We start from the raw sequence: 25835 nt of genomic DNA, 5'->3' as shown, positions 1-25835 counted from the left end.
GTCAGGGGAGGGACGCCCCGGGAGGTGGTGCTTGGGGCCGGCGCTCTGCCGGTGTCTCAAAGGGGGCCAGCCCGGTCCTATCTCGTAGCCCAGCCTGAAACGGGCGCAGCTGCCGAGCTTTCCCCGCTCGCTGTGGGACTGTGGAGAAGTGCCGGTCGCGCAGGTTTGGCTCTGCGGCTCCTGGCGGTAACCGGGGACTCGCCGTGTGCCGGGCGGGCAGGGAGCGGAGCCGTGCTGCCGCTTCCCTGCCTCCTTCCCTCAGCTGCCCAGCCTCAATAACCCCTTCTTTCTTCCCCTGCCGACTTCAGCGGCAGCTTTGCTGTTTCCTCTCTCTCAGCCGTGTTTCCTCGCCTCTGCCTGATGGTCGCTCAGGGATCCCTGTCTCGTCCTTCCTGATCTGCTCCTCTCCCGGTCCCGTCCTTCGAGCTGTCCGCGCGGCCCCCTGCATCCCCTCAGTCGAGGAACACGACATTTGCAGACACATCGACAGATGTTCTGCTTTGCTTGGTGTCTTCTTCTCTCGCTGGCTCTCGCTGGCTGTCATCTTCCAAGTTTCCCTGAGACTTCACTTCCCCCCCCCCCCCCCCCCCCCGGCATTTTTAGCCCGCCTGTAACTTTTCCTTTCTGGTTTCTGCCTTTCAAATTAGTTTTAATCCAGTTTTTGATACCAGGCACTTCCCACCCCATGAACATGCTACCTATTTATCTGTGTTCTCCTGGCCCTTACCAAATCTCTGATGTTGTTTTCCTGCTTGGAAAAGAAAAACTAAAAAATCTTTTTACATGCTTGTTGTCTCAGCTCTTACTGCACCATTCCAGATCTCTTCCTAATAATCTTACTGTTCCTTTAGTATTTGTGACACATCAACACTACTTTGAAAGCCTTCTGTACTAACCACACCGGAGTCCCCCTACAATGGATTTCATTGCCCGTTGTCTCCTTCCCTGTTGTCCCTCACCCACACCACACAAACTCCCTGCAAATGCTGTCCTTAGGCTGGTGACTAACTGGTCTACTTCTCTTTTTGCTTGCTTCCAGGTCAACTACTATCTAGCAATCAGGTGATGTTTTTTATGGGACACTGAGCGTTATCCAGTTTTTCTGTTTCGTGACTGTGGTGAGCTGACAACTGTCCTTTAAACAGCAGGTGATGGTCTAGGTGTTACATTTGAGTCTACTTGACTGAACTGTGTCCAAGTCTTGCCTCAGTCTTCTGCACAATACCAGGTCTAGCCTGTCTTCTCAATCTATTTCATGATTTTTCCAACTGGTGTCTTGAGTTCTGGCACAGCTTCCTTCTGGATGTGACAAAAGGTTCTTGAGGGGATGAGGTTGACTTAAAACAATGCTGCCAAAGCCATCTTCACTCTTTCTCTGATTAAATTACTCCCTTTCTTGTGTTCAGTGCACACTTAAGTCCTGGAGTTGGATTCAATCCATCTGTTGGTAGGCTTCTACCAGAGGCGCCAAATCCAGTCTGGTACCTTCTCTTCCACAAGCCAAAGAAGGGAGAGGGTCACTCATGGAGATGGATAAGACCAACTAGGACGAAATTTACTATACACAGATAGCTTTCTTTCTTCCTTTCTCTACTGCTTGCAACAGCAGTGCAGACTCAAGAGGACAGTTGTATAAGGACAGTTGTGGTTTGGTTTTGTTTTTTCTTTTTTTAATATTTTTTCAATCGTAAAACCTAGGAATTTATTTTTAACAGAAGCTAAAAGTATACATTAGCAGGTAGCTCGTGTCATAGTCCCTTGTAACAAAAGCTCTGTGAGATCTGGGAATGCAATTTTTTTTTTTGGCCTTTTCCCACAAAACCTGAGATCTGGATGAGTGGGGCCCATTTTCTTTTTCTGTTGTGTGCAGCAAACACGTGCCTAAGGAGTTAATGATTGCTGTGGCTGAATTATAGATAGCATATAATCAGATATTTGTGCCCAGAGCTGGTGGTTTGCCCTAGTAGCTGACATTGCTGTTGCAAGGCTACCTGAAATATAGCTCATTTCAAAATGGACTATTACACTTATGTTCCAAACAGAACTTTTTGTTATGGACTCTGTACCCATACAGAGCCCAGTACGGTAGAACTTGCTGCTGTTGTTTTCCGTTTTGAGATGTGCTGCTAGCCTGTTTCCCTCTGGAAAGGGAAGCACGTGCCCATAAGCAAGTGGAGACCATGTCACAGCCAAGGTTGAAAGTCCGCAGTAACCGATGCTTGAAAGAGTAAACATTAACGTAGGGAAGACCTGGGGAGGCAACTAGCGTGCTTTAGAAAAGCCCAGTTTTCTTTCAAAACAAATTATGGCTTCTTCCAAAGCACATAAGAAAATTAACAGTAACCTTGAAGCTGTTAGTCTTTCCCTTGAAGACATAATTGCGATTCTACTGTTGTCTATGTATTCTTGCATGAATTTGAAAAATAAGTTATGTATTGAAAACAGACTGTTTTAATCACTAAACCATTACCCTTGTTGACAGATCAGTCACTTCTACAGTGTGTGATAATATATTTCTTACCTGAAGAAATCAGTAACAATCAGCAAATGGCCAAAGTTGAAAGGTTTGCTTTTCATGTTCCAAGCCTGGAGGAGCTTGCTGGAGGTAAGTCATGCAGAGAGTATAACTTATTACGAACTTAAAATGTGCTCTTCAAACTTTCTTTAAAGCTTTTATCATATCCTCTAATACATGCAGAATGTTCTTGCTGTTAGTACGCTAGGATGTAAAGAAAAGCACTGTTTTTTCATATGCTGTTCTTTAAAACAAATGACACCTCCCCTTCCCCCTAAAAAATCTTGCCAGATAATCTTCATGTGAATGGAAACGTGACAGGCAATGTCCTGTAAGAGCAGACGCTTCCAGACGATGTCTGGAGATTATAATCAAGCAATTGCAAACAGTCTAGTTCATGTATTTCAAAAAGTCATTGCCTTGTCAGCTAAAACTTACTTCCTCCTTTGCTCTCATATACTTGACTGTGATCATAATTTCCTGCCCTTGTGAAGCAAAAACACTGCTGAATGTAGTTTAAGGTTATACATGTTACTTCACAGCTACGGTACGTCAATTAAAAGCTTTGTAAAATTCATAATTAAGGTGGTAACTAATAATTCTCTGAACAAGCTCTTGATCTTCTCCAGTGTTCTGGCTTGAGAAACAATGCGCTTATAGGCACTAACATTTAAATCAATAGATTTAAAATAGATTTACTTAAAGTATGTGTTCTTTAAAGTATCTTGCTGAAATAAAGCCTAAAAATATTTTGTGCTGTTAGTTAACTTGTCAACCCCTCGGCAATGTTTCATTGCCAATAACTTTGCCATTACTTTTTTTTATTACAGTTCTGCAGAAAGGGCTTAAAGAAAACTTTGCTGATGCTCAAGTCTCTGTTATAGACTGTCCCGATCTGACTCAGGAACCTTTCAACTTTCCTGTTAAAGGTAACCTAGCATTCCTGTCTTCCACAAAGACTTCTGCAGTTCTTGCTACCTGATTGTACTTGGTTTTGATCTTCTAGAGATGTTAGGAGAGCTTAAGTCATTTTTCAGGTACAGAATACGCATGAGAGGAAAGCTACATTTTACTCTTGGATTTGCTGTCTAGTTGATGTACGAACAAGGACAAATCATTCAAGTGCTTGTCATCATTTTCTTTCTTAACCTATGATTGCAATACACACTTAGGAAATAAGCTTTATTTATTAAACTCCAAAGGTTTTGAAATGAAGTTATCTTCCAGCTGGAGAAATGTTTTTGATCCATGACAATCACTATCTGAACCTAAGGAGCTGCACTTCCATTTGGTGTAAATTCCTGCCATCCATGTATGTCTGTGAAATGAAACTGTCTTATTTTGAATGGGATTCATTGTCTTTGACATTAGCTGTCTAGAAGACAGATGCCTCATGTCATCTGGTCTACTCATCTGAATTCACTGTCATCAACGTAGGTAAAGAAGCACCTTGAGAAAGTCATGCATCCCTTCTAAAGTTTGAGTCTGACTTTCTGAAGAAGTTTGAGGAACCAGTTCTTTGGTGCAGTAGACTGTGTGCTTACATAAGAATTTCACAGAAAACATTTTACCAAGCTAACTGGCTGTATTCTTCCAGGAATCTGTGGAAAGCCTAGAATAGCAGATGTGGGAGGTGTTCCTTACCTCATACCCGTTGTACAGAAAGAAAAAGTGAGTATTTTTCTGTAGCTGTGGGGTTTAAATACATTTTTAATAGAAAAGGAATATCTTGTTGAAATAAAAACAAAACCAAGGACTAATGGATACTATAAGATTCCACTTGTGTAAGAAAGTTAGTTTTCAGTGTTGTGTTAGATTGATTCTGATGTGTCTTAAGCACAGACCATATCAGGAAATCTTACAGATCTTAGCAAAAATTTCATATACTGTCTAGTATCTGGTAGTTCATCTTCTCCTGCTTTCAAATACCAGATAGTATTGAAAGCAAACAATTTGTGACAGGAGCCATGGAAAGAAATACTAAACAAAGGGCTTGTCTGTGTGTTTATATACGGTTTGTTGAAGTCAGTGATTTCAAGTCACAGCCATGCTTCTTTGTAAAAGCTGGCTGCATTTATTTGCATTTTCAAGCCAACACTAGACTCGCGTTAGTGTTCTTTTCCAAGAACATCATGCTTCCTTTCTGAAACCTGGCCCTATCTGTCTCTATATGATATTCTCTTCCATGTGATTTCTTTTTTATTTTATACAAATACAATTTTCAATAGAAACAATAATTCAGTTTTTGGTAAATGGCAGGGGAACATACAGGCAGACTCTCTCTTTCACAAAATGGTCAGGGCTATACCCAATCTGTTACTACTAAATGTTGTGTTGTTCAGACTTGGGAACTGTATTCATCCTAATTATCCAAAATATCAATGAGGTGTTGTGAATGAAATGCATCCAGAGGTTACAGTGAACAGAATGGTAACTCCAGATCAGAGCACAACACCACAATCAAAGGTTTGTGTCTCTTGCAGGTTTATGATCTCAATACAGTTGCAAAAGACATAGAGCTACCTGGAGCCTTCATTCTTGGAGCTGGAGCTGCTTCATCTAGGATTCTTGGTGTAAATGCTGAGGTCAGTAACAAAAAGTGTGACAGTTCTCAGTGAATTTGTGGAAGTATCAAAATAGTAGAGCAGTATCATGCTCGGCGTTTCCTATTTACAACAAAATGATCATTTAATGTAAACCTTTCATGCCAAAAGCACATAAACCACATGAGAAGGAATTAGATGAGATGCATACTATCGATATAATACAAATTGATTTTTAACTTGTAGTTGCCAGAAAGCATGTGATTGATTTGAAGCACACAGAAAACATGATTTTCTTGAAACTGATTGATGACACGTTTTAGAAATGTCAGTCTGAGTTACCTCTAAATACCTTTGAAATGCCTCCTGTCTTTTGCCTTCTTGAGTGACTTTGTTTTACCATTCTACATTTTAAAGTTTCCACATACAAAACGTTTATGTGCAAGAGAGGCAGGAGACAAAAACTACTGCATCTGGAGGCTTTTGGTTAGTCAGAGCCCTTTCAAGCATAGATCCCTGGCCTTGCCATCCCCTTTTGATTAATTTATTGGCAGATGAGATAGACTATCCCAGCACTGAATTTGGACCACTGTAGTAGTGCTTGTTAAGGTACAACTCGAGAAGGTATTATGTAGAATTCCAATACCTGCATGGCAGGGCTCAGATCTCAAAGGCTGGACTTCTTTAACACTAATATTCACCTTCAGAAAACATTACGTTTAACTCTTCAGAGAAAGTAAAAATGATTTCTGGAGGTTCTGTTGCGTTAAAAAATTAGCACATTTTCCTCATGCTGAGAGATGAAGGGCATGTAATGAAGGGGATTATTTCTTGGGATCATGGTCCAACACTTAAATTTACGTTCATTTTACTGACTCTTACATGTTCTTATTAACTTATTTTGACTTATGTTACATGTTCTTTTTCTCAGCTTATCCCTATTGTTCAAGCTCAGAGTGATAAGAAGCCTGCTGTAAATGGGAGCTACATCGCTCAGATAAATCCTGCAGATAAAGGGTGCCTGCTCGAGAAGTACAGCAGTAAATACACTGACTGCGAGTTTGGGCTGTTGGCCAATCTTTATGCCAGTGAGGGCCAACCTGGTAAGGTGCGTCCTTGGAGCAAAGGTGACTTTGCTTGCAGAGCTTTGTGGCTGAAGGGAAATCCATATTTTAATGTTCTTAAGTCAGTTTTCTATGATAACAGTAAAGAAGCAATTCTATGAAAGAAATATCCAAACGGAAGAAACTGCTGTTGGTGAACAAGGAGAAAAGTTGGTGGAGACAGAGAAGCGTTTGAATTTTTAAGGAATAAATATTAGTTTAGTAAAACTTTTCCCTTACAAATCATCCATTCAAATCCAGTCCAAACATGCAGTGACTTAAGGTTATTGCTGTACAGTGACTGACTTGCGTAAATCATTTCTGTGCACTTACCTATTTTTTGTAGGTGTATTGCCCCCAGCACAGCTAGCACAAAGCAGTGTTGGCAGAGCAGCAAAAAAGCTGTTTACTGCATGGAAACTGAGCAATCTTTTCAATTAAGAGTTTCTAAGAGCTGAAGCCAGCTGGTGGATAGAAGGGGGTTGCTTATACCACTGTTTCATGTGTGGGTAAATGACTTGTGGCCCAGTACCCTTCACAAAGTTAGTGTTGAACAAAGTTGATCAGGTACTGAAAGGACATGGAGCAACAGCTGTGGGGAAAGTCACGCTGTGAAACAGAAATCTTGGGTTGTGAGTGTGGGAGAGTTTCAGAGCAGCTTTCACAGACCGTTGCAGGCTGTTGCTGGAAGATAGCAGTGATGAAATAACTTCATTCTCCAGGTCATTGAAGTGAAAGCCAATGGAAGAACTGGGGAACTTAATTTCGTCTCTTGTCTGAGACAAATTTTAGAGAAGCACTATGGAGAAAAACCAGTTGGGATGGGTGGTACATTTGTCATTCAGAAGGGGAAAGCAAAGATTCACATTATGGTAAGTTGCTCTCAATTCATATCACTTTCTTCATTCTTCTGAAAACAGAAGTATAAATCAAGGTGTAACCTCTCATTGCCCTGACTTTTTCTTTGTATTTTTAAATTTATGTGTGAACAGTTAGGATAAGCAGTGTATTAAACTAAGAAGCTGATATTACAAAACTGGCATCCCATAACTAATGATGCTGTATTACTTGGCCTTAACACTGTGATCTTTTCTTTTTAAATCCATGGGCAACTAGAGAAGGAACTGTAGAACTGTTGTGAAGTGAAATAAAATGAAATACAGGCACTGAGATGATACTTACAGAAAGCAATAAACATTTTTAAAAAAAACACAACTATTTGAGCTTCTAAAATGTAATAAGAGGAGAATCCTCACTTCAGCAGCTTTCCCACTAAGCATCTGTGATGAAAGAAGTAATATTCTGATCACTTTTGTTTCTGGCAGAAACACAGTAATGGGTGAGCTTCTGCAAGGCAAGAAGTAATTTGAGCAGAATAGTGGGGTGGGGAAAGGTGAAGTAAAGTTTCTAGAGAAAAAGTGTCTTGGTATAAGTAACTTCATCTCACTTAAAGCTGTTGTTTTTGCTGTAGCCTCCAGAATTTTCTGCCTGTCCTCTGAACACTGATGAGGATGTGAATAACTGGCTCAAATTCTTTGAAATGAAGGCTCCGCTGGTTTGTCAGCCAGTAATCGTTTCCAGGGATCCAGTGAGTCTCTTCCTCATTTCTAAGTGTAAACTAAGGCTTGTGATGGATTTTGTCTTGGATATGATTTTCACTTTAAGAACAGGAGTGTGTATGTATTGTGTTAAATGCTTCCAGAGGGGGTGTGATGAAATACAAGCTTCTCATTTCTGTCATTGGTTTGAATTTTAGACTCAGTCAATCAATTCGGGAATGTAGTGGGTGTTCACAGAGGATTGAGGTTAATGGTTCTGTTCCAATTGCAAGTGTGCAAGTGTTTGCATCCCAAACCTAACAGCACAGTTTGCATTTACAGCTAGGCACAGCAGGAGGAATGTCGAGAGCACGGAAGCTTGATCAGCTATGTGTTCTTGTAGCTCACTTTTAGAAGTCTCTTGCCAATGCTGTGTCAAAATGTGTACAGCATGTGTCTCAATTGCTGATGCAAATTAAAGCCTGCAATTCCTCATGTTAGAAAGATACCTAGCATCTTTCACAAGCACTAAAATCAACGACAAACAATTCAGGATAAAAAGCAGTCAGGTTTCAAAAGCCATTTAGATGTTCACCGTTAGGAAGGCTGTGTTCAGAAGTAACCGGGAAGCCATAGACGAAATTGACTTTTTAAAATAACAATGCAGTAATAAATAATATAAGTAAAAATTTCCCGAGTGAAATGAGACATGCTGTAGGCTTGAATATGCTCAGTGGTGTGACTTTATTGTGTCTTTATTTAGCACCTTTTGGCTTAAGACTAAATTGTGTGCGTCTTCCCAGAATCTAATGCTGAGTACTTAGAAAACAGCTGCCAACAGCTGCTCTGTTCCGAATCAGTACGAGTTGTGTAGTGGATGCAGCTGGAGCATTCTTATCAGTATCCATTGGAAGCACAAGAGCACTCAGCTGGGGCAGTGTTTTTGGAAATGCGTGAATGCCATCACAGAGATGACAGTGGAAGACAGCTTTAATCCTGTGTTATTGAACTGTTCTGTTTCTTGCATTCAAATGCCATAGCATTACTCACCAGTATCCTCTGGATATATAAAATTGATAGGGGTGATGTCACTGGCAAGGATGCTAGTTATTATTTTATTTGCTATTCTTCCTGTTTTCATCCAAGCTGGCCCTCCGAACTGGAGTAGAGATTGTCCCTTTATTGCATGTTTCTTTGGTATTCAGTGCAGAGTGGTTCTGATTTCCAGTAGGGCCTCCTCGATAAGACTGATTTGATCCCAAATTAGAAAAGAAAAAAGGAAATCTCTGGGAGATTAACAGCAAAAGCTGTGGGCTCCCAGGGTTTCTAAATTCTTTTCTGTCCTGTGGTACGGGCTCATATAGCTCCTCTTAGTTTTTCTTACTATTAGTTTCACAAGCACCTCGCAAGTTTTCATTGCTTAATGGCTGTAGCATCCTTTGAGATCTGTGGAAATACAAATGCGAGATTATCCAAGTACTTTTAAATACCAATTCTAGGAAAGCGTGCTCACAGCCCTTTCTTTACTCACAGGGTTTCGACCTGCGCACAGAGCACACGCACTGCTTCAGCACCCATGGGGAAGGAGGGCACTACCACAACGACACCACACCGGACAGCGTGCAGTACTGCGGGTATTTCTTGCCTGCGGAGCTTCTCTTCCGTATCGACAGGCCCAAGGAGACGCACATGGTTGGCAGAGACTAAGCTGGCCCGTCCACAGGGAGGCTTTAATGAAGGCGTAGCAATTTAATTTTGTTAAGTAAAAATGCTGATTTTTGTAATGCTTTTAATTACGCACATATTTATCAAAGTCAAGAACAAATATGACAGCAATAAACTTCCAGCCTTTTAGATTTGTTAAGGAGAGAAAATCAGAGTTTATTTGTAATTGGAGTGGTTGTGGCTAAATCCAAGCTGTAATTTCACTGGAGTATTATTAATAACGTATTTTTTGCTGTTCGGTTCCTCTTCTTGCATGATTGTTGCTGATGATTGATGATGTTTTGTTGTAGACAACACCAAGCTGGGGGGAAGTGTTGATCTGCTGGAGGGTTGGAAGGCCCTGCGGAGGGACCTGGGCAGGTTGGGTCGATGGGCAGAGGCCAATGGGATGAGGTTCATCATGGCTAAGTGCTGGGTCCTGCGCTTGGTGCACAACAACCCCATGCAGTGCTACAGGCTTGGGGCAGAGTGGCTTGAAAGCTTTGTGCAGAGGAAAAGGATCTGGGGATGCAGGTTGATGCTCGCCTGAACATGAGCTGGCAGCGTGCCTAGGTGGCCAAGAAGGCCAACGGCATCCTGCCTTGGATCAGGAGTAGTGTAGGCAGCAGGACCAGGGAGGTGATCGTCCCCCTGTACTTTGCTCTGGTGAGGCTGAACCTCGAGTGCGGTGTTCAGTTTTGGGCCCCTCACCACAAGAAGGACACTGAGGCCCTGGAGCATGTCCAGAGAATGGCTACAAAGCTGGAGAAGGGCCTGGAGCACAAGTCCTGTGAGGAGCAGCTGAGGGAACTGGGGTTGTTTAGTCTGGAGAAGAGGAGGCTCAGGGGAGACCTCATTGCTCTCTACAGCTACCTGAAAGGAAGCTGTGGGGAGCTGGGGGTCGGCCTCTTCTCACAGGTAACTAGTGATAGGACCAGAGGGGATGGCCTCAAGTTGTGCCAGGGGAGGTTCAGGTTGGAAATGAGGAGACATTTCTTCTCAGAAAGAGCAGTCAGGCGTTGGGACGGGTTGCCCAGGCAGGTGGTGGGGTCACTGTCCCTGGGGGTGTTCAAGGAAAGGTTGGACGTGGTGCTTAGGGACATGGTTTAGTGGGTGACATTGCTGGTAGGGGGACGGTTGGACCGGATGATTTTGGGGGCTTTTCCGACCCCAAAGACTTTATGAGGGGCACCAGCGCTCCCCTCCCCTCACGAAGGGGGAAGGGCGGTCCCTCCCGGCGCGCCCCTCCCCTCCCTTCCCCTCCCGAGCGCGGTTTCGGCTCCGCCCGGCGGCAGAGGAGGAGGCGGAGGGGGGAGGCCTCCAAGATGGCGGGCGTGCCGGCCGTGCGCATCAGCATCGAGTCGGCGTGCGAGAAGCAGGTGCAGGAGGTGGGGCTGGATGGCAGCGAGACCTACCTGCAGCCCCTCTCCATGTCGCAGAACCTGGCCCGCCTGGCGCAGCGCATCGACTTCAGCCAGGGCTCCGGCTCCGAGGAGGACGAGCCGGGCTCCGCGGGCCGCGCCTGGGCCGAGCCGGGCGAGGCGGAGGATGAGGAAGGTGAGGGGCGGCCGGTCCCCGCCGTCGGGTGGCCGCCACCGAATTGCGGTGGGAGAGGGGCGAAAAGATCCGGGTCCCGCCTTGTTTTGCTGTGATTCGTGGAATGCGCTAACAGGGAGGCTTGCGCCTTTGTATCTTACAAGCCTTGCTTTCGTTTTTAGGGTTGGTGAAGTTCCAGCCGTCCCTCTGGCCTTGGGACTCGGTGAGGAACAACCTGAGAAGCGCCCTGACGGAGATGTGCGTGCTCTACGATGTCCTCAGCATCGTCAAGGATAAGAAGTTCATGACCCTCGATCCAGTCGTGCAGGATCCCCCTCCTCCCAAACAGGTACGTTGCAGCGCCTTGTGTAGTTCATATGAGTCGATACCGAAGACTTTATTTCACCGAGGCTTTTTCATGTGTGTTACGTGCAAAATGTAGTAGAGCATTCCACATCATGTCCTGGTTTAGTGCTGTACGGGTGAGTGGGAAGGCCGAGAATGGGAGGCGAGGCTGATTTCAAAGGCCTCTTTGTCAGGGCTGTAAGTCACAGTGCTTCTTGTGCATGTTCAATACTGATGTGAAAGTGATTCTAAATCAGCTACTCAACATACAGCAAAAGCTGCTTATCAGTTGCTGGCAGTTAGTTTTTACTAATAATAATTTCAGGTGACTTAAAATACAACTTTTTTTTTTTTTTTTCCTTTTAGAATCCTCAGTTCCTACAGTTGATTTCCAAAAAGAAGTCATTAGCTGGAGCAGCTCAAATCCTGCTGAAAGGAGCAGAAAGATTATCCAAATCAGTGGCAGAAAACCAGGAAAATAAGCGACAAAGAGACTTCAACTCTGAACTGTTGAGACTGAGACAACACTGGAAGCTGAGAAAAGTGGGCGACAAAATTCTTGGTGATCTGAGCTACAGAAGTGCAGGTATACAGTAGATTTTTTATTTATTTTATTATTACCAAGAATGGAAACTTATATTTTACAAAGTATTTTTAAACTGGAAAAATATAGGGGATATCTTTAATAATGAATAACAGTTAATAACAGATAATTATGTGACAAAATTACAAAAGGAGGAAACTTGATTTATTATCAGGGAAAACATCCTTAGGTAAGTGACCTTAAAGGCTGGCTGACTTTTAGTAAAGATTGCTTTGTAGAACAATTCTGTATTGGCAGTAAGGTTGATCAGTTGACAAGTAGATGCTGTAACTCTTTGGCTTTTGTCTACATTTGGTCCGTGAAGCATTTTAAAACATTGAGGAGTATCTTGTATTTTTCTCTGAACACTGATTCATTATTTCCGTTGTAACTTCTGAGAACTGATGCTGAGAATATGCATTATTACATGACTTTCAGTAAGAGGGGTTAACGAACCCAGAGTCTAGAGCTGGAATGAAGGAGTGAATGCAGAATAAATACAATTTGTAAATATAAAGCAGGCATCTGAGCTGGTTGTATTGGGCACCTGATGTAGTCAGTGAAGGAGAAGAAAGAAACTTAGGGCTATTCATCTTCTGTTAATGAAGAAGCTGTGTGTGTGACTCTTCTTCATGATTTATCTTAAAGAAGATGAAATGTTCCCTGGATGTAACAGGGTTGCAAATGTGAACATCTGTCTCTATCGGTCTCACCCGAATGGCTGGCTGTATGGTTGCTTTTTACAGACCGAACCCAGTCATAGCTTTTAAACTGCAGGACAAACATAAGCAACATTGCTTTATAGCAGGTGTTGCACCTTTACTTGCTATCTTATTGTAGAATATTAGATATCACCCACTTGAGGACTGAGACGCTGCTGTGCTGGAATGAGCTTTCTAAAGTACCTCTATTTTCAAAGATTTCATTAAGAAATTTGATTCAAGTGTGAACTGTGGAGCTCTAGAGTCTCGGAAAGATGTATTGTGAAACAGAGGTTTGGGCTTCCTTGTTTGCAGGAGATGCTATATAGACTCAGGGCTGACACATCGTTGGCCTCAGAGAGATGTGGTGGGACAACATGTGTGGTGTTAGAGATGGTGTCCTGGTTTCAGGTAGGACAGAGTTAATTTTCCTCCTAGTAGCTGGCAGGGTGCTATGTTTTGGATTAGGATGAGAAGAGCGCTGATAACATGCTGATGTTTTAATTGTTGTAGAGCAATGCTTACACCAAGCCAAGGACTTTTCAGCTTCTCGCTCTGTCCTGCTAGCGAGCAGGCTGGGGGTGCAGCAGGAGCTGGGAGGGGACAGACCCAGGACAGCTGACCCAAACTGGCCAAAGGGGTATTCCATACCATCTGACGTCATGCTGAACAATATATAGGGGTGGCTAGCCGGGGTGGGGGGGCGGCTGCTCGGGGATAGGCTGGGCATCGGTCAACGGGTGGTGAGCAATTGCATTGTGCATCGCTTATTTCGTACACATTATTACTATTAATACTATTATTATTATTATTATTATTGTTATTATTTTCCCTGTCTTAATAAACTGTCCTTATCTCAACTCACAGGCTTCACTTTCCCATTTCTCTCCCCCATCCCGGAGAGGGAGTGGGGAGGGTGAGCGAACGGCTGTGTGGTGTTTGACTGCCAGCCGGCCTAAACCACAACAGATGGTTACAGGCTGTACAGGAGAGCGAGGCAGGGCAGAAGAAGTGGGTTAGCTCTGTACATTAGGGAGTGCCTTGACTGCGTGGAGCTGGGCAGTGGAGATAAGTCTGGGTGAGAGTGAAGAGAAAGGCCAGTAAGGCAGATATCGTGGTGGGGGTCTGTTGTAGACCACCCAACCAGGCTGACGAGACAGAATACTCTGCAAGCAACTAGGAGAGGTCTCACGATTGCTAGCCCTCGCCCTCATGGGAGACTTCATCTTCCCAGATGTCTGCCGCAAATAAAGTACAGCAGGGAAGAAACAGTCTAGGAAATTCCTGGAGCGTATGGAGGATAACTTCTTGACACAAATGGTGAGGGAGCTAGCTAGGGAAGGTGCCCCACTTGACCTGCTGTTTGCAACCAGGGAAGGACTTGCGGGTGATGTGACGGTTGGAGGCTGTCTAGGGCACAGCAGTCGCAGAACGATGAGGTTTTGATTCTTGGTGGAGATCACAGCAATTGCAAAATGAAGAGTTTTTGGTTCTTGGTGAAGGAAGGAAGGTGGTTAGCAGAACTGCTGCGTGGATTTCTAGAGGGGAGACTTGGGCCTATTTAGAGGCCTAGTTGACGGCCCTTTGGGGGAGGTGGCTCATAAGGGTAAAGGAGTCCAGGAAGGCTGGGCCTTGGAAAATGAAATCATAAAGGCCCAGAAGCAGGCCATCCTAATGTACCAAAACTGAAGTAGGTGAAGGAGAAGATAAGTCTGGATAAACGGAGAGTTTCTTGTGGAACTTCAGAAGAAAAAAGCTTGTCAGCTGTGGAAGAAGGGGCAGGCAAATGGGGAGGGCTCTAGAGCTGTTGTCAGGTTGTGCAGGGAGAAAAACAGGAAGGCCAAAGCCCAACTGGAACTCAAAAGGCAATCAAAAATACTCATTTATAAATACATCAACAGCAAAAGGAGGATTAAGGAGAATCTCCATCCTTTATTGGATACGAGGGGAAACTTAGTGGCGAAAGGATAAGGCTGAGAGACTTAAAGCCTTTTTTGCCTCTGTCTTTGTTGGTAAGGCCAATTGTTGTCAGGGTGCCCAGCCCCCTGAGCTGGGAGATGGTGACAGGGAGCGAGACGAAGCCTCTGTAACCCAGTGGGAAACTGCAAGAGACTTCCTCCATGTTGTGAATGTTCACAAGTTGATGGTCCAGCTGGGATCATCCAAGGAGGAGCTGGCAGAAGTGCTCACCAAGCAGCTTTCAGTAACCTGCCAGCAGTCCCGGCTAACCAGGGAGGGCCCAGTTGACTGGAGTTCAGCAAAAATGACTTCAATCTATCAGAAGGGCAGGAAGGAGGATCCAGGGAATGACAGGCTGACCTTGGACACAGGGAAGGCTGTGGAGCTGAATCATCTGTGATGATTCACGTCACAGTGAATCTGAATCACATCAAGATCATGTTCAAATGAAATTCAAGATCACATCGCTGTGATCTTATCTTGAATGTCATTTTGCGGCACATAATGGACAACTGAGTGATCACAAGCAGCCAGCGTGGGTTTATGAAGGGCACGTGCTGCCTGACTAACCTGATCTCCTTCTATGACAAGATGATCTGCTTAGTAGATGAGGGAAAGGCTGTGGATGTCCTTTACCTCAGTTTTAGTAAAGTGTTTGACACTTTCCCATGGTATTTCCCTGTCTGCTCATGGCTTGGACAGGTGTATGGTTTGTTGGCTGGATGGCCAGACTCAAGGAGCCGTAATGAATGGAGTTTAGTCCTGTTGGTGGCTGGTCACCAGTGGCATTCCCCAGGGCTCAGTGTCGGAGCCAGGTTTGTTTAGCATTTTAATGTAGATCTGGATGAGGGCATCAAATGTTCCCTCAGGAAATTTGCAGATGATGCCAGTTTAGGTGGGAGCGTTGATCTAATCGAGGGTAGGAAGGCTGTGCAGAGGGATTGGGATAGGTGGATCGATGGGCTGAGGCCAGTTGTGTGACATGCAACAAGGTAAGTGCTGGGTGCTGCTCCTGGGGCACCACAACCCCGTGCAGCGGTATGGGCTTGGGGAAGAGAGGCTGGAAAGCTGCCTGGCAGAAAAAGGGCTTGGCTGTGCTGGTCGACAGCCGGTTGAACACGAGCCAGCGGTGTGTCAGGTGTGCAAGAAAGCCAACGGCATCCTGGCTTGTATCACAACTAGTGTGGCCAGCAGGACTGGGGAGGTGATTGTCCTGTTGTACTTGGCGCTGTTGAGGCCGCACCTCGAGTACTGTGTTCAGGTTTGGGCCCCTCACCACAAGAAGGACGTTGAATTGCTCCTGTGTGTGCAGAGAAAAGCAACAAAGCTGGTGAAGGGCCAAGGAACCAAGGGTTCTGAGGAGCGGCTGAGGGAGCTGGGGGTGTTTGGTCTGGAGAAGTGGAGGCTGAGGGGAGACCTCATCAGTCTCTACAACTGCCTGAAAGGAGGTTGCAGAAAAGAAGGGTGTTGGTCCCTTCACATTGGAACGGGCTGCCCAGGGAAGTGGAGTTCAGTCCTTGGAGGTATTTAAGAGACATGTGGACGTGGCACTAAGGGACGTGGTTTAGTGGTGGCACTCAGTAGGTCAGGGTGATGGTTGGACTTGGTGATGCTGAAGGTCTTTTCCAACCTGGATGATTCCATGTTTCTAATATGCATGTCTCTGTTCTTCCGTGATTAGGTTCCCTTTTTCTTCATCATGGCACATTTGAGGTGATCAAGAACACTGATATTGACCTGGATAAAAAGATACCTGAGGATTACTGTCCTTTGGATGTTCAAATTCCAAGTGATTTAGAGGGATCAGCCTATATAAAGGTTTGCCAATATCTTTAGTAATTTAGCATGGGTTTTACATTTATTGTACCTTTGCAACAAAGAACAAGCATTAAAAAAAAAAACCTTTTCTTTTTCATCCCCTCATAGGTTTCTATTCAGAAACAAGCTCCAGACATTGGTGACCTTGGGACAGTCAATCTCTTTAAAAGACCCATGCCAAAATCAAAACCAGGTATAGTTATATGTTGTTTTCTAGCACGTTATCAAGAAACTGGAAAATTCTTGCACAGAGCTTGAAAGAAGAGTGAACGAAAATATTCTAACTTAAACTGAAATTTTCTGCTTGGGCTTTGGAAACAGGACATTTTCAAAGTGTACTCCTTCCATGTTTTATATGTGTTCACGCAGTTTATGAAATAAAATCCCTAGATTTGTATTTAAGTATACTGGAGTGCCTTGAGCATGTAACTGAAAGTACATCAAGATACCGTGGTTCAGCCACTTACAGCCCATTTATCTCAACTGAACTGAAGGACTGCTCGCTCTTAATTTTGCCCCAAATGCATCGTTTGTTGCTGTGACTCATATATTTTCTCTGAATCTGAAAGGTGCTGGGCAGCATGTCTTAACTACTGACAGCTCACCTGGCAGCACCTTGGTTAATTTGATACACGCCAGTATCTGTAGCTGTAAACCGTTGGGATTATAAACTCAGTTGTTTAGGATAAAGAAAGAACTTGTTTCTGGCAGGGTTTTACTTCACAGTGGTCTGTGTGTTGCTTTGAACATATCTACGTAATAGAGCATCATGTCTATTTCACACAGCATTCAGGCTACAGTATAGACCAGAATCTTCCAAGAATTTTGGGCCTATAAATCATTTGAAAGCACATATTTAAAATTATTTTGTTGGTTTGTTGCAGAGCGAGTTAAATAAAGCCAGAAGCTTCTTTAGAAGTAAATGGCAACTTAAGAAACTGAGGTTCACGAGCAGAATTCATGAAAGATCTGGGAATATAATGGCAGTTACAGAAGGGACTAGCAATTTACAATATACATATATGTGTATACGTACATATATACGTTCAATATACATATAAAACAAAGTAAAATTCAGTAGTGTTATCTAAAAGTGCTTGCTTAACAGATAAAACTTTGGAAAATACTCAGTTTGGATAGAAGATCCTAACTGCCTTGCTGCTATAGCGATTGCATTCAGGCCATGTCTCACAGCTACCGCAGAATATCTGATACCTGGAGGGAAAAAAAAATAAAAGGTAACTTCTATTTACTCTTCTGAAAACATTAATTCATATTTTTAAGGTTCTCCACACTGGCAGACAAAATTGGAGACTGCACAGAACGTTCTCTTATGTAAAGAAATCTTTGCCCAGCTGTCACGAGAAGCTGTTCAAATTAAATCACAAATTCCTCACATTGTTGTGAAAAACCAGATCATCTCCCAGCCTTTCCCAGGTAGGATTATTTGCTTAAATACGGTCTGAAATTCTGTTTGATGTGACTTAAAAAAAAGAACAGTGTGTTAATCTTGCTCCTCAAAGAATTTGAAAAAGAGTTTCCCAGAATTTTGCTTTCTAATTATAGTAAGACCGAACTAATACATTTTAGTTTGTAATTTACCAATATTTTATTGTATGGATTATGATTTGTTTCTGATTTGTTATTTTGTCAGTAGTATTTAACGTTGTCAACTATAACGATATGTGTACATAGCAGTTTGGAGCTGTGCGTGTCATTGCTCCTGGATTTCTTGCAGGTGAAACTTAAGACCTTAGCTAATGGGTTTTCAGAAGAACTAAGATTAGAAAGGGGTATACAACTAATTATATCTTATGGGGAATGTTTCTGTATTGCTTGAACCTTTTTTTAAGAAAAAGATGGTGAATGTTGGTTGGTGAAGAATAAGAAGTTCTTAGCAGCAGGCTTGAGAACTTTTAGTATCCTTAATTTTTTATCTGCTTTTTTTTTTTAATCTGCTTGCACAGGTTTGCAGTTGTCTATTTCTCTGTGTCACTCTTCCAATGACAAAAAATCACAAAAGTCTGCTGCCGAAAAACAGAATCCAGAGGATCACCTCTATGTTCTGGAACATAATTTGCATCAACTTATCAGAGAGGTAATGTGTTTATGGTCAAGTATTGAAGAGTTTGGGTTTTTTTTTTTGGCTTTTGTTCAGGCTCGCACGTAGTACAACGGAAAGCCACTAGAGGCCAGTAAACTCCTATCCGTTTGTGTGAGGCAGCCTGCAGTTCAGTTCTGGTACGCGTGGGTGATGAGGGAGTTGCAGTTACGCTTTCTTGGAACACTAGTTCTGGACTTAACCTTAGGCCTTGCTGCTTGCTTCAGAAAAGCTGTGCGAGGTCTTTTCAGTACAGCTCCTCAGTCTCCCTTCTTCCTTTGAGTCTGAGTGTTTGTCAAGTACTGGAATTGAGCATTGGTTCTGACCGTACTTCCGTTAGGAAAGAAGAATCAATTACTATAGTAACTTTGCTTTGTTTGAGGTCCACTGCTTGCTTCAGTGTTTTAGATTCTCATGTAATCAAGTGGAAGGACCTGGGGTAGGAGGTTGAGATGTGTTCCCCTCCTGAACAAATCAGACAAATCGCAGGTATCTGAGCGGACATGAAACCATGTTCCTGAGAGTGTTCATATCCTTAGAGCATGGCTCCACAAGAGATGAAAGCATGCGGAACAGTCTGGTGTTTTTAAACACTGAGCTAAGGTACTTGAAGCTTTGGCTTAGTGCCCAGCTTTGTTGTGAATTTTGTTTCATGACTTTAAAATTTTTGTACCTCAGTTTTCATCTCTAAAATGCTTCCTTTAGTTTTAGACTGCAGACTTGTTAGTGGGAGCTACTGCTATACTACCAAATTTTTCTTAGCTGGTAACTTTTTTGTTTTAAATCAGTTTCTCCTTTCATCAAGGTTTGAAAGACGTGCCTAAACAGGGAGGCAAAGTGTGATTAGAAAGCTGTTTTTATATAAACCGCTGTCAAGCTTATGAAGTCAGAAAAGGTACACTTTGTGAAAGTATGTACACTTCTAAGACTCAGTGTGAAACAGAATGTTGTAGTATACATACTGCTTCTTGCAGTTGCACTTTCTCTTACAACAGCTGTTGTTTGTTCGCAGTGTCACAAGCAAACCCTGAGCTCAACAGTGATGCCACATCCAGCTAGTGCACCTTTTGGCCATAAGAGAATGAGACTAGCAGGACCACAGGCTTTTGATAAAAATGAAATCAGTGCTTTACAGTCAAACGAAGGACTTCTGGAGAAGATAATAAAGCAGGCAAAACACATCTTTCTGAGACGCAGGTACGTCACAGGCTATTCTTGTTAAAGTTGTGATAAAGTATATCTGTGTAAAACACAATTGATCTTTTTTCAGTGTTCTTAAAACTAGCTACTTCTTGATTCTTTATTTTGAAGTGCTAAGAACAAATAACATATCAAGTATGAGTAAACAACACTTAACTAGTTTAAAAAAAAAAATCAGATTTCTGAGATCTGTGGCAGCTGTAATGTAGGCTGCTGATAGTTGTCTCTACTTTCCTTATACTGCATAAATCTTTTTTAGTATTCTTTGCTGTGCAGTAGCTGATACTGAGTAATACCACTTCAGTATTTCTGCAGAATACATGTGAAATTGCGTAAACAAGTGTGCTTCATTTGCGCCTGAATGGTGCTGAAATACAACTTTCATCTGCATGGCTCTGGCAAGCTTTTTGTGTGGCACAAAGAAAATCAAACTCATAACCTACTCATTTCCTTTTTTTAAAAAAAACAAACAAACAAACAAAAAAAAACACAAGAACTGGCAAGGTTATTTTGGGTGGAATGTGTCTTTCTCTTCTAGAACTGCTCGAACCATTGACAGTCTGGCTAGCCGTATTGAGGATCCTCAGATTCAGGCACACTGGTCAAACATAAATGATGTTTATGAATCCAGTGTTAAAGTTCTAATAACTTCTCAAGGATATGAACAGATATGCAAGTAAGTATGAAAATGCCTGAATCTTTCTAGTTGTACATTGATGCTGCAATGGCAGAGAGTATTCAAGTTCTGCTTTACAGGTTTAAGGCAGAAAACAGAATTTGTCTTAAGACAGAAAACTAGAAAACAGTTTTTTGTATAGAAGTAATTTATTTTTCTGAGTGATGGGGGAGGAGCAACCACCGTAAGAAAGCTCTCACCCACTTTACAATGCATTTAATGAAGAAACTTAGTAAATTGTTAACTTATTAAGCAGAGTTTCTTTCAAGGGAGGAATTGAAACAAAGTGGTCATTGAGGAGGATTTAGTTCAGATGGAGATAGCTGAGTATGAAGTATTTCTGTATGTGCTGGATTCTAAACTTCCAGTTTGGTCATGGAGAGCTGGTTGCTGCTCAGTCCTAGCTTGGTTACATAGGAGCTGAAGTGTGAAGCTCATGCAATTTATGCTGTTATTACATTCTCATTGAAATATGAGACATCATGTTCCAGAAACGAATGTCTACATGCTGACCAGCAGCAAATTAACTACATGGACAAGTGGATGGACTAGTTGCTTTAGCACCATTTTCCCATTTTGAGCAGTCCTTTCTGGCTGCTTCCACGCCGCGGAGCAGGTTGTGGTCACTGGTACAATTTGCAGTCACGGTTCCAGAGACACCTGCTGCTCAAGACTTAGGTAGAACAGTAACCATCATTTTCCCATGCACCTCTGGAAGGAAGCTTGGGAGGGAGCTGTGAGGCACCTCAGGAGGTTCCTTGACCTGAACAAGCAGTGGACTGGCTCTGGGAGCACGCCATGCCCTGCAGTATAGAGGGAGGTGTTGAGGTGAATGATGAAATTGAGATATTTTGAGTTGCTGTTGTATTCTATGGGCTCTGCACCGTCCTCACGTTAGAGTTCTTATAAATTAAGAGGAGGGATTCTGTGTTCTAGAGCAAGCTTCCTGTTTTCAGAAGTATTGTAATACATTTTGAATAAACGTGCATCTTGTCTTCAAAGATCTATCCAACTACAACTGAACATTGGAGTTGAGCAAATCAGAGTAGTGCACAGAGATGGAAGAGTTATTACCTTGTCCCATCAGGAGCAAGAACTGCAGGATTTCCTTTTATCTCAGGTAGAGTTGTATACGTTATTCTTCTATTTCTAGTAGCGTGTTGGGGAAGAGGAGAAGTGAAAATCCCACATTTATCTTTGTAAAAAAAAGTATTAGAAAACTTGAAATAAAGGTATTGCAAATAGGAAGGTGGATGACTTTTAAAAAAAAAAAAGTATGTTTGCGTAGTGACTTTAGCAACTGATATTAAATAGGATGCCAGTTTTTACAAAGGTCACCAGCAGTAATGTTTTAACACTCCCAATGAAATGCATTTGTTTATGCTACTCACTATCAGTGCGCTAAGATTTTTGCTGACTTCAGAACAAGCAAGCAAGAGTCATAGCAGACTATAAGGTATTCAATATATGAAGCTTGCTCTAACCAAATCCAATTTAGAGTAGAGATTTTAATGAGTCCACAATTACTGTCATTTCAGCACTGTCTTGTTCATGTTTGCTTTGCAGCAGCCATTACTAAATCAGCTGATATTTGAACCGTGGTTTCTTAATTGTGTGGAGCAAGCTGCTGGTTTTGTTCAGAAGTGGCAGTCTCGCTAATATGCATTATAAATAGCCAAAATACAGGCCTTTAATAACAATGGTTGGCCTGTTGCAGTTACATGAAACTCCGCGACACAAAAGAAAACAAGTTGAAACAGGTTCTGCTGACGGTATCTCTTTTTGATCAAGTGTTTTCAGGCTTTTTCAGAGAACTGCTAACAGTGCTAGGCTCTTCCTTGGAATGAGCACTAAATTTTCATACGGAAAAACTTAAGTTTCCAATCCTTCTAAGTTGTTAAAGCTCAATGCTTAAAGCACTTGAACACTAATGGAGATAATCGTGCCCAAGAACCTCAGCTCTTATTTATTTGAGTTTGCCATAATACTTATTTGCACAGATATTTTAGTTATTTTAGAGCAGAGGTCTCATCTCCTGACCAAGAAAAAATATTTCAATATCCTGTTCATAACACTTTAGTTAGGTGTTAATTGAAAGCAATACTTAAAAAAAAAAAAAAAAAAAAAGCATATAAGCCCATATACCTATGAAAAATTCATCTGCAGAGTGTACTTAATACAGTGGTCTCTGTCTGCAAAGGACATTATCAGTAGTGCTTTCTTCAAGTTAGACTTACATAGCATATTAAAAAAAGTTCCTCCAAAACTTGAGAACATAAGATAAAAGTCGCTTTTATAAATAGCTACTGTCCAGCAGCAGAAGAAAAAGCTTGGTAAAACCAGTATTCAGTTAGTCCTGTGGCGTGCAAATATTGATGAGAAGATGAACTTGTTATCTCTCAGATGTCACAGCACCAAGTACATGCGGTTCAGCAGCTTGCAAAAGTTATGGGATGGCACGTGCTGAGTTTCAGTAACCATGTTGGTCTGGGGCCCGTGGAGAGTATTGGCAATGCATCAGCAATAACTGTAGCATCACCAAATGGCGACTACGCCATTTCAGGTAATATTTTCCTATTCCAAATGTATACAAAATTCTTAAATGTGTTCTAAAGGGTTTTTAAGTCTTTTTCTAAAGCCAGTCTCTGGGATTTATAGAATGATGCCAACTTACAGCAAAACATTCTAGAAACAATCTCTTGTACATGGAATTGACACCTAAACAGAATTAGTATATTAATAATAATAAATGTCTTTTTTTTACTGTGAGGGTGGTCAGGCCCTGAAACAGGTTGCCCAGATATGTTGTGGAGTCCCCATCCTTGGAAATACTCAAAACCTGACTGGAAATTGTCAAAAATCCCTTATCCACACAAAGAGAACACCACTGATCTCACAGAGTTTTGCGATTAAAAGCAACAGAAATCCTTACTTTTATAATCCTTACTTTTATAGATGCATTTCAAGAGATTTAGAATATACCTTTTTGAATGGAGTGGTGAAGAATACATCAAAGATAAGAACTAGAGAGGGGGAAAAAAAAGTGGTGGTCTTGACACTTCTACAGAAAAGAGATGCATGTGTGAGGGTTTTTTTGTTGTTTTTCTGTTTTGTTTTGGTCAAATGTTTTCCTGATTTGGTGTAGCCAAGAGCATGCAGTGCTAACATAACAGAAGTAATAGAGAAGTGGGAAAACAGAGAAAGCAAATCCAAAGAGGAAAAACTCTATTAAAAAAAAAAGGTAGTTTTTTTCCAGCATATTTGGAATTGTCTAGGCAGTAACGTATAGCGTGCATGAGGAAGGATATTTAACGTGAGGAATTTCTAAAGTATAAAAATACTCATAAAATCTCTGTTCTTCACAGTACGTAACGGTCCTGAAAGCGGCAGCAAAGTTATGGTTCAGTTTCCACGGAGTCAGTGCAAGGATCTCCCCAAAGGCGATGTACTGCAAGATAACAAGTGGAATCATCTTCGAGGGCCCTTCAAGGAAGTCCAGTGGAATAAAATGGAAGGGCGTAACTTTGTGTATAAAATGGAGCTCCTCATGGCAGCCCTAACTCCATGCTAATAGTCCATCAGTCTGTCCGTGGGGGCTTGGAATCAGCGCTGTGCTGCAAAAGTTTGCTGCCCACGCAACAAAGGGAAACGGAGCCTATGGGGCAATACAAGAAAACAAAAATTTATTTCCTGTACAGATCTGTGTATTGTAGTGTTTATAATAAATTGTTTTCAATGATACAGAGAATATGACTTTTTCAAAAGTTCTTTTCAGCTGTACCTTTGCATATTGCTCTACCCAGATTAACATATCTAATTAATGTTTTTTCGTTTAAAAATATGAAATTCAGTAGGCCTGTGCTGTATGAAAGGTGCCTGCTCAAAGTGATACCCTTTTCTTCCCAGCCTCTACTTTTTCTGAACTGATTTTTGTAAATCTTTCTGAAAGAGGAAAATTCTGAGTAAGTTGTGCAATCAATAAGCCTTTTAGTGACCTAGATCACACACACACGCACAAAAAATAAAATTCAAGTAACCAGTCTTCACTGTGTGATGTTTTTGGGTTGGGGGTTGATGGTGTACATCAGTTGTACAGTGATGTGGCCTCTGGGTCGCCTGTTTCATTTCTTTTTGAGAGATACATCAGTGATTTAGGTTGAGAACACTACAAAGCCATGGCTTCTGATGAGTGTATGCAGTATATGTTACTTTGCAATCAACAGAAGTTGCAAGCAGGCATGTAGAGGAACAACTCTTTATCTGCATGTAAAATTCTCCTGACTGAACTTGTGTGGATTTTTTTTTGGGAGGTGGTGTAAATTCATGTTTGAGAATAGAGCAGGAACAGAGAGGAAGAGCAGGTAACTCATATGCAGTAGACCTTGGAACTCCACAGTCATGCTTTTTTTTTTTTTTTTTCACCCCTCTCTGCCCTGGCATCAACTGCCATCTAGAAAAATAATATTATTCATATTATTCTTATGGCGATCAGCTCTTTGAGGTCCTAAAACAAAGAGGTAATATGTTTGTTTTTTTTCTTTTCTTTTTGGTTGTAATTGTAGCCTTCTTGAAGCTTCTACTAAGGTGTTGCACAGAGCTCTTTTGTGTGATGATTAATTGCTAAAGGTCTTTTTGAAACCTGTCTGTATAAGCTGGTTTAGACTTAAATCCGTATTGTGTTATGAGGTGTACGTATATATATGAGGACTCCTGCACATAGGCTATGCTTGAATTAAACCATTTTACTTCTGTAGCGACAGCAGTTATTTTGGTAATGTTCTTGAGCAATATAGAATAGCTGTTAGAAATGTGTGTTAAGCAACTGCTTGGGGCAAGCTCCTGTTCAGCGTGTATCCAAAGCAGCCACTGTGCTTACGTTGGAATTTTACATTGTGGAACAGACTGTTACTGCAGTTCATCGAAATATTCGCCTCTGTGCAACTGAACTGTGGGAGAGAAAAGGGTTTTCTCATAAATTCTTTGATAACTCATGGAAAAAAAATGGTTGAAAATGGCACATATGTCTTGATCTTGAGATGAGCGAGTCTTATGCAACACCTGAGATGCCTGTTGCTATATTGCTTGGCTAGCAGAAGCTGTAGGATTACAGGCAGAGAGGGGTCTTGTTCCCTTCAGCTCACAGCTGGATGCATTTGTCACGCATCTGGTTGCAATGAGGCTGTTTTAGCAATGCAACACATCTTGCAATCAAAATTAGAAGATGAGTGTATGAAACGTAAAAACAGTGAAGTATACAGATAAATTAAACTGACAAGTCTGCATGTAGCAGTAGTCTTTTTGTCAAATAAGCACTTCATGACCAAATAATCACTGTGGAACTATTAGGTTCTTATGGTTGCAGGATATGTTTCCTTCTGGGAGGGGAAAAAAATAAAAACAACGTGCAAGGTGATCATTTCTCCTATTCCAGGAGTGTAAGCATTACACATCAGCTGAGTATCTTCACTTCTAGACTTTCAAGCTTAGCTGTTATTAAAAAACAACCTCCAAGA

General features: G+C 42.1%; 2 protein-coding genes across 3 annotated transcripts; both read left to right on the top strand.

The window, feature by feature from the left end:
- Positions 1–5: 5 nt before the first annotated feature.
- Positions 6–9678, top strand: C1H11orf54 (chromosome 1 C11orf54 homolog). The gene is made up of 10 exons (XM_035542656.2): positions 6–163; positions 1040–1148; positions 2483–2605; positions 3346–3444; positions 4113–4186; positions 4999–5100; positions 5990–6166; positions 6884–7033; positions 7633–7749; positions 9233–9678. Exons 3-10 carry the CDS (start codon positions 2548–2550, stop codon positions 9404–9406), a joined length of 951 nt encoding a protein of 316 aa, XP_035398549.1. The 5' UTR covers positions 6–163; positions 1040–1148; positions 2483–2547; the 3' UTR covers positions 9407–9678.
- Positions 9679–10676: 998 nt separating this feature from the next.
- MED17 (mediator complex subunit 17) lies at positions 10677–24070 on the top strand. 2 transcript variants are annotated; one of them, XM_035542655.2, is made up of 12 exons: positions 10677–10960; positions 11122–11288; positions 11651–11870; positions 16209–16345; positions 16454–16538; positions 17630–17782; positions 18313–18443; positions 19459–19643; positions 20185–20322; positions 21325–21442; positions 22726–22885; positions 23688–24070. In XM_035542655.2, the coding sequence occupies exons 1-12, from the start codon at positions 10729–10731 to the stop codon at positions 23891–23893; spliced, it is 1932 nt and encodes a 643-aa protein (XP_035398548.1). In that variant the 5' UTR covers positions 10677–10728; the 3' UTR covers positions 23894–24070. The 2 variants fall into 2 exon arrangements, with proteins under 2 accessions (XP_035398548.1, XP_050564078.1); XM_050708121.1 differs by lacking the exon at positions 22726–22885.
- Positions 24071–25835: the final 1765 nt, after the last annotated feature.

This window comes from Cygnus atratus, chromosome 1, assembly GCF_013377495.2.
Source record: "Cygnus atratus isolate AKBS03 ecotype Queensland, Australia chromosome 1, CAtr_DNAZoo_HiC_assembly, whole genome shotgun sequence".
NCBI classification, from domain to species: domain Eukaryota; kingdom Metazoa; phylum Chordata; class Aves; order Anseriformes; family Anatidae; genus Cygnus; species Cygnus atratus.
Note: the sequence above shows the minus strand (reverse complement) of the source record. Positions and strands in the feature narration are given on the sequence as shown.

Excerpts from the sequence above, each read along its gene's own strand:
- C1H11orf54 (XM_035542656.2), top strand. The coding sequence starts at position 2,548 with ATGGCCAAAGTTGAAAGGTTTGCTTTTCATGTTCCAAGCCTGGAGGAG. Across the intron at positions 2,606-3,345 it reads CCTGGAGGAGCTTGCTGGAG|TTCTGCAGAAAGGGCTTAAA; the intron begins GTAAGTCATGCA and ends TTTTTATTACAG. Across the intron at positions 7,750-9,232 it reads TAATCGTTTCCAGGGATCCA|GGTTTCGACCTGCGCACAGA; the intron begins GTGAGTCTCTTC and ends CTTTACTCACAG.
- MED17 (XM_035542655.2), top strand. The coding sequence starts at position 10,729 with ATGGCGGGCGTGCCGGCCGTGCGCATCAGCATCGAGTCGGCGTGCGAG. Across the intron at positions 11,871-16,208 it reads TCTGAGCTACAGAAGTGCAG|GTTCCCTTTTTCTTCATCAT; the intron begins GTATACAGTAGA and ends TTCCGTGATTAG. Across the intron at positions 16,346-16,453 it reads AGGGATCAGCCTATATAAAG|GTTTCTATTCAGAAACAAGC; the intron begins GTTTGCCAATAT and ends ATCCCCTCATAG.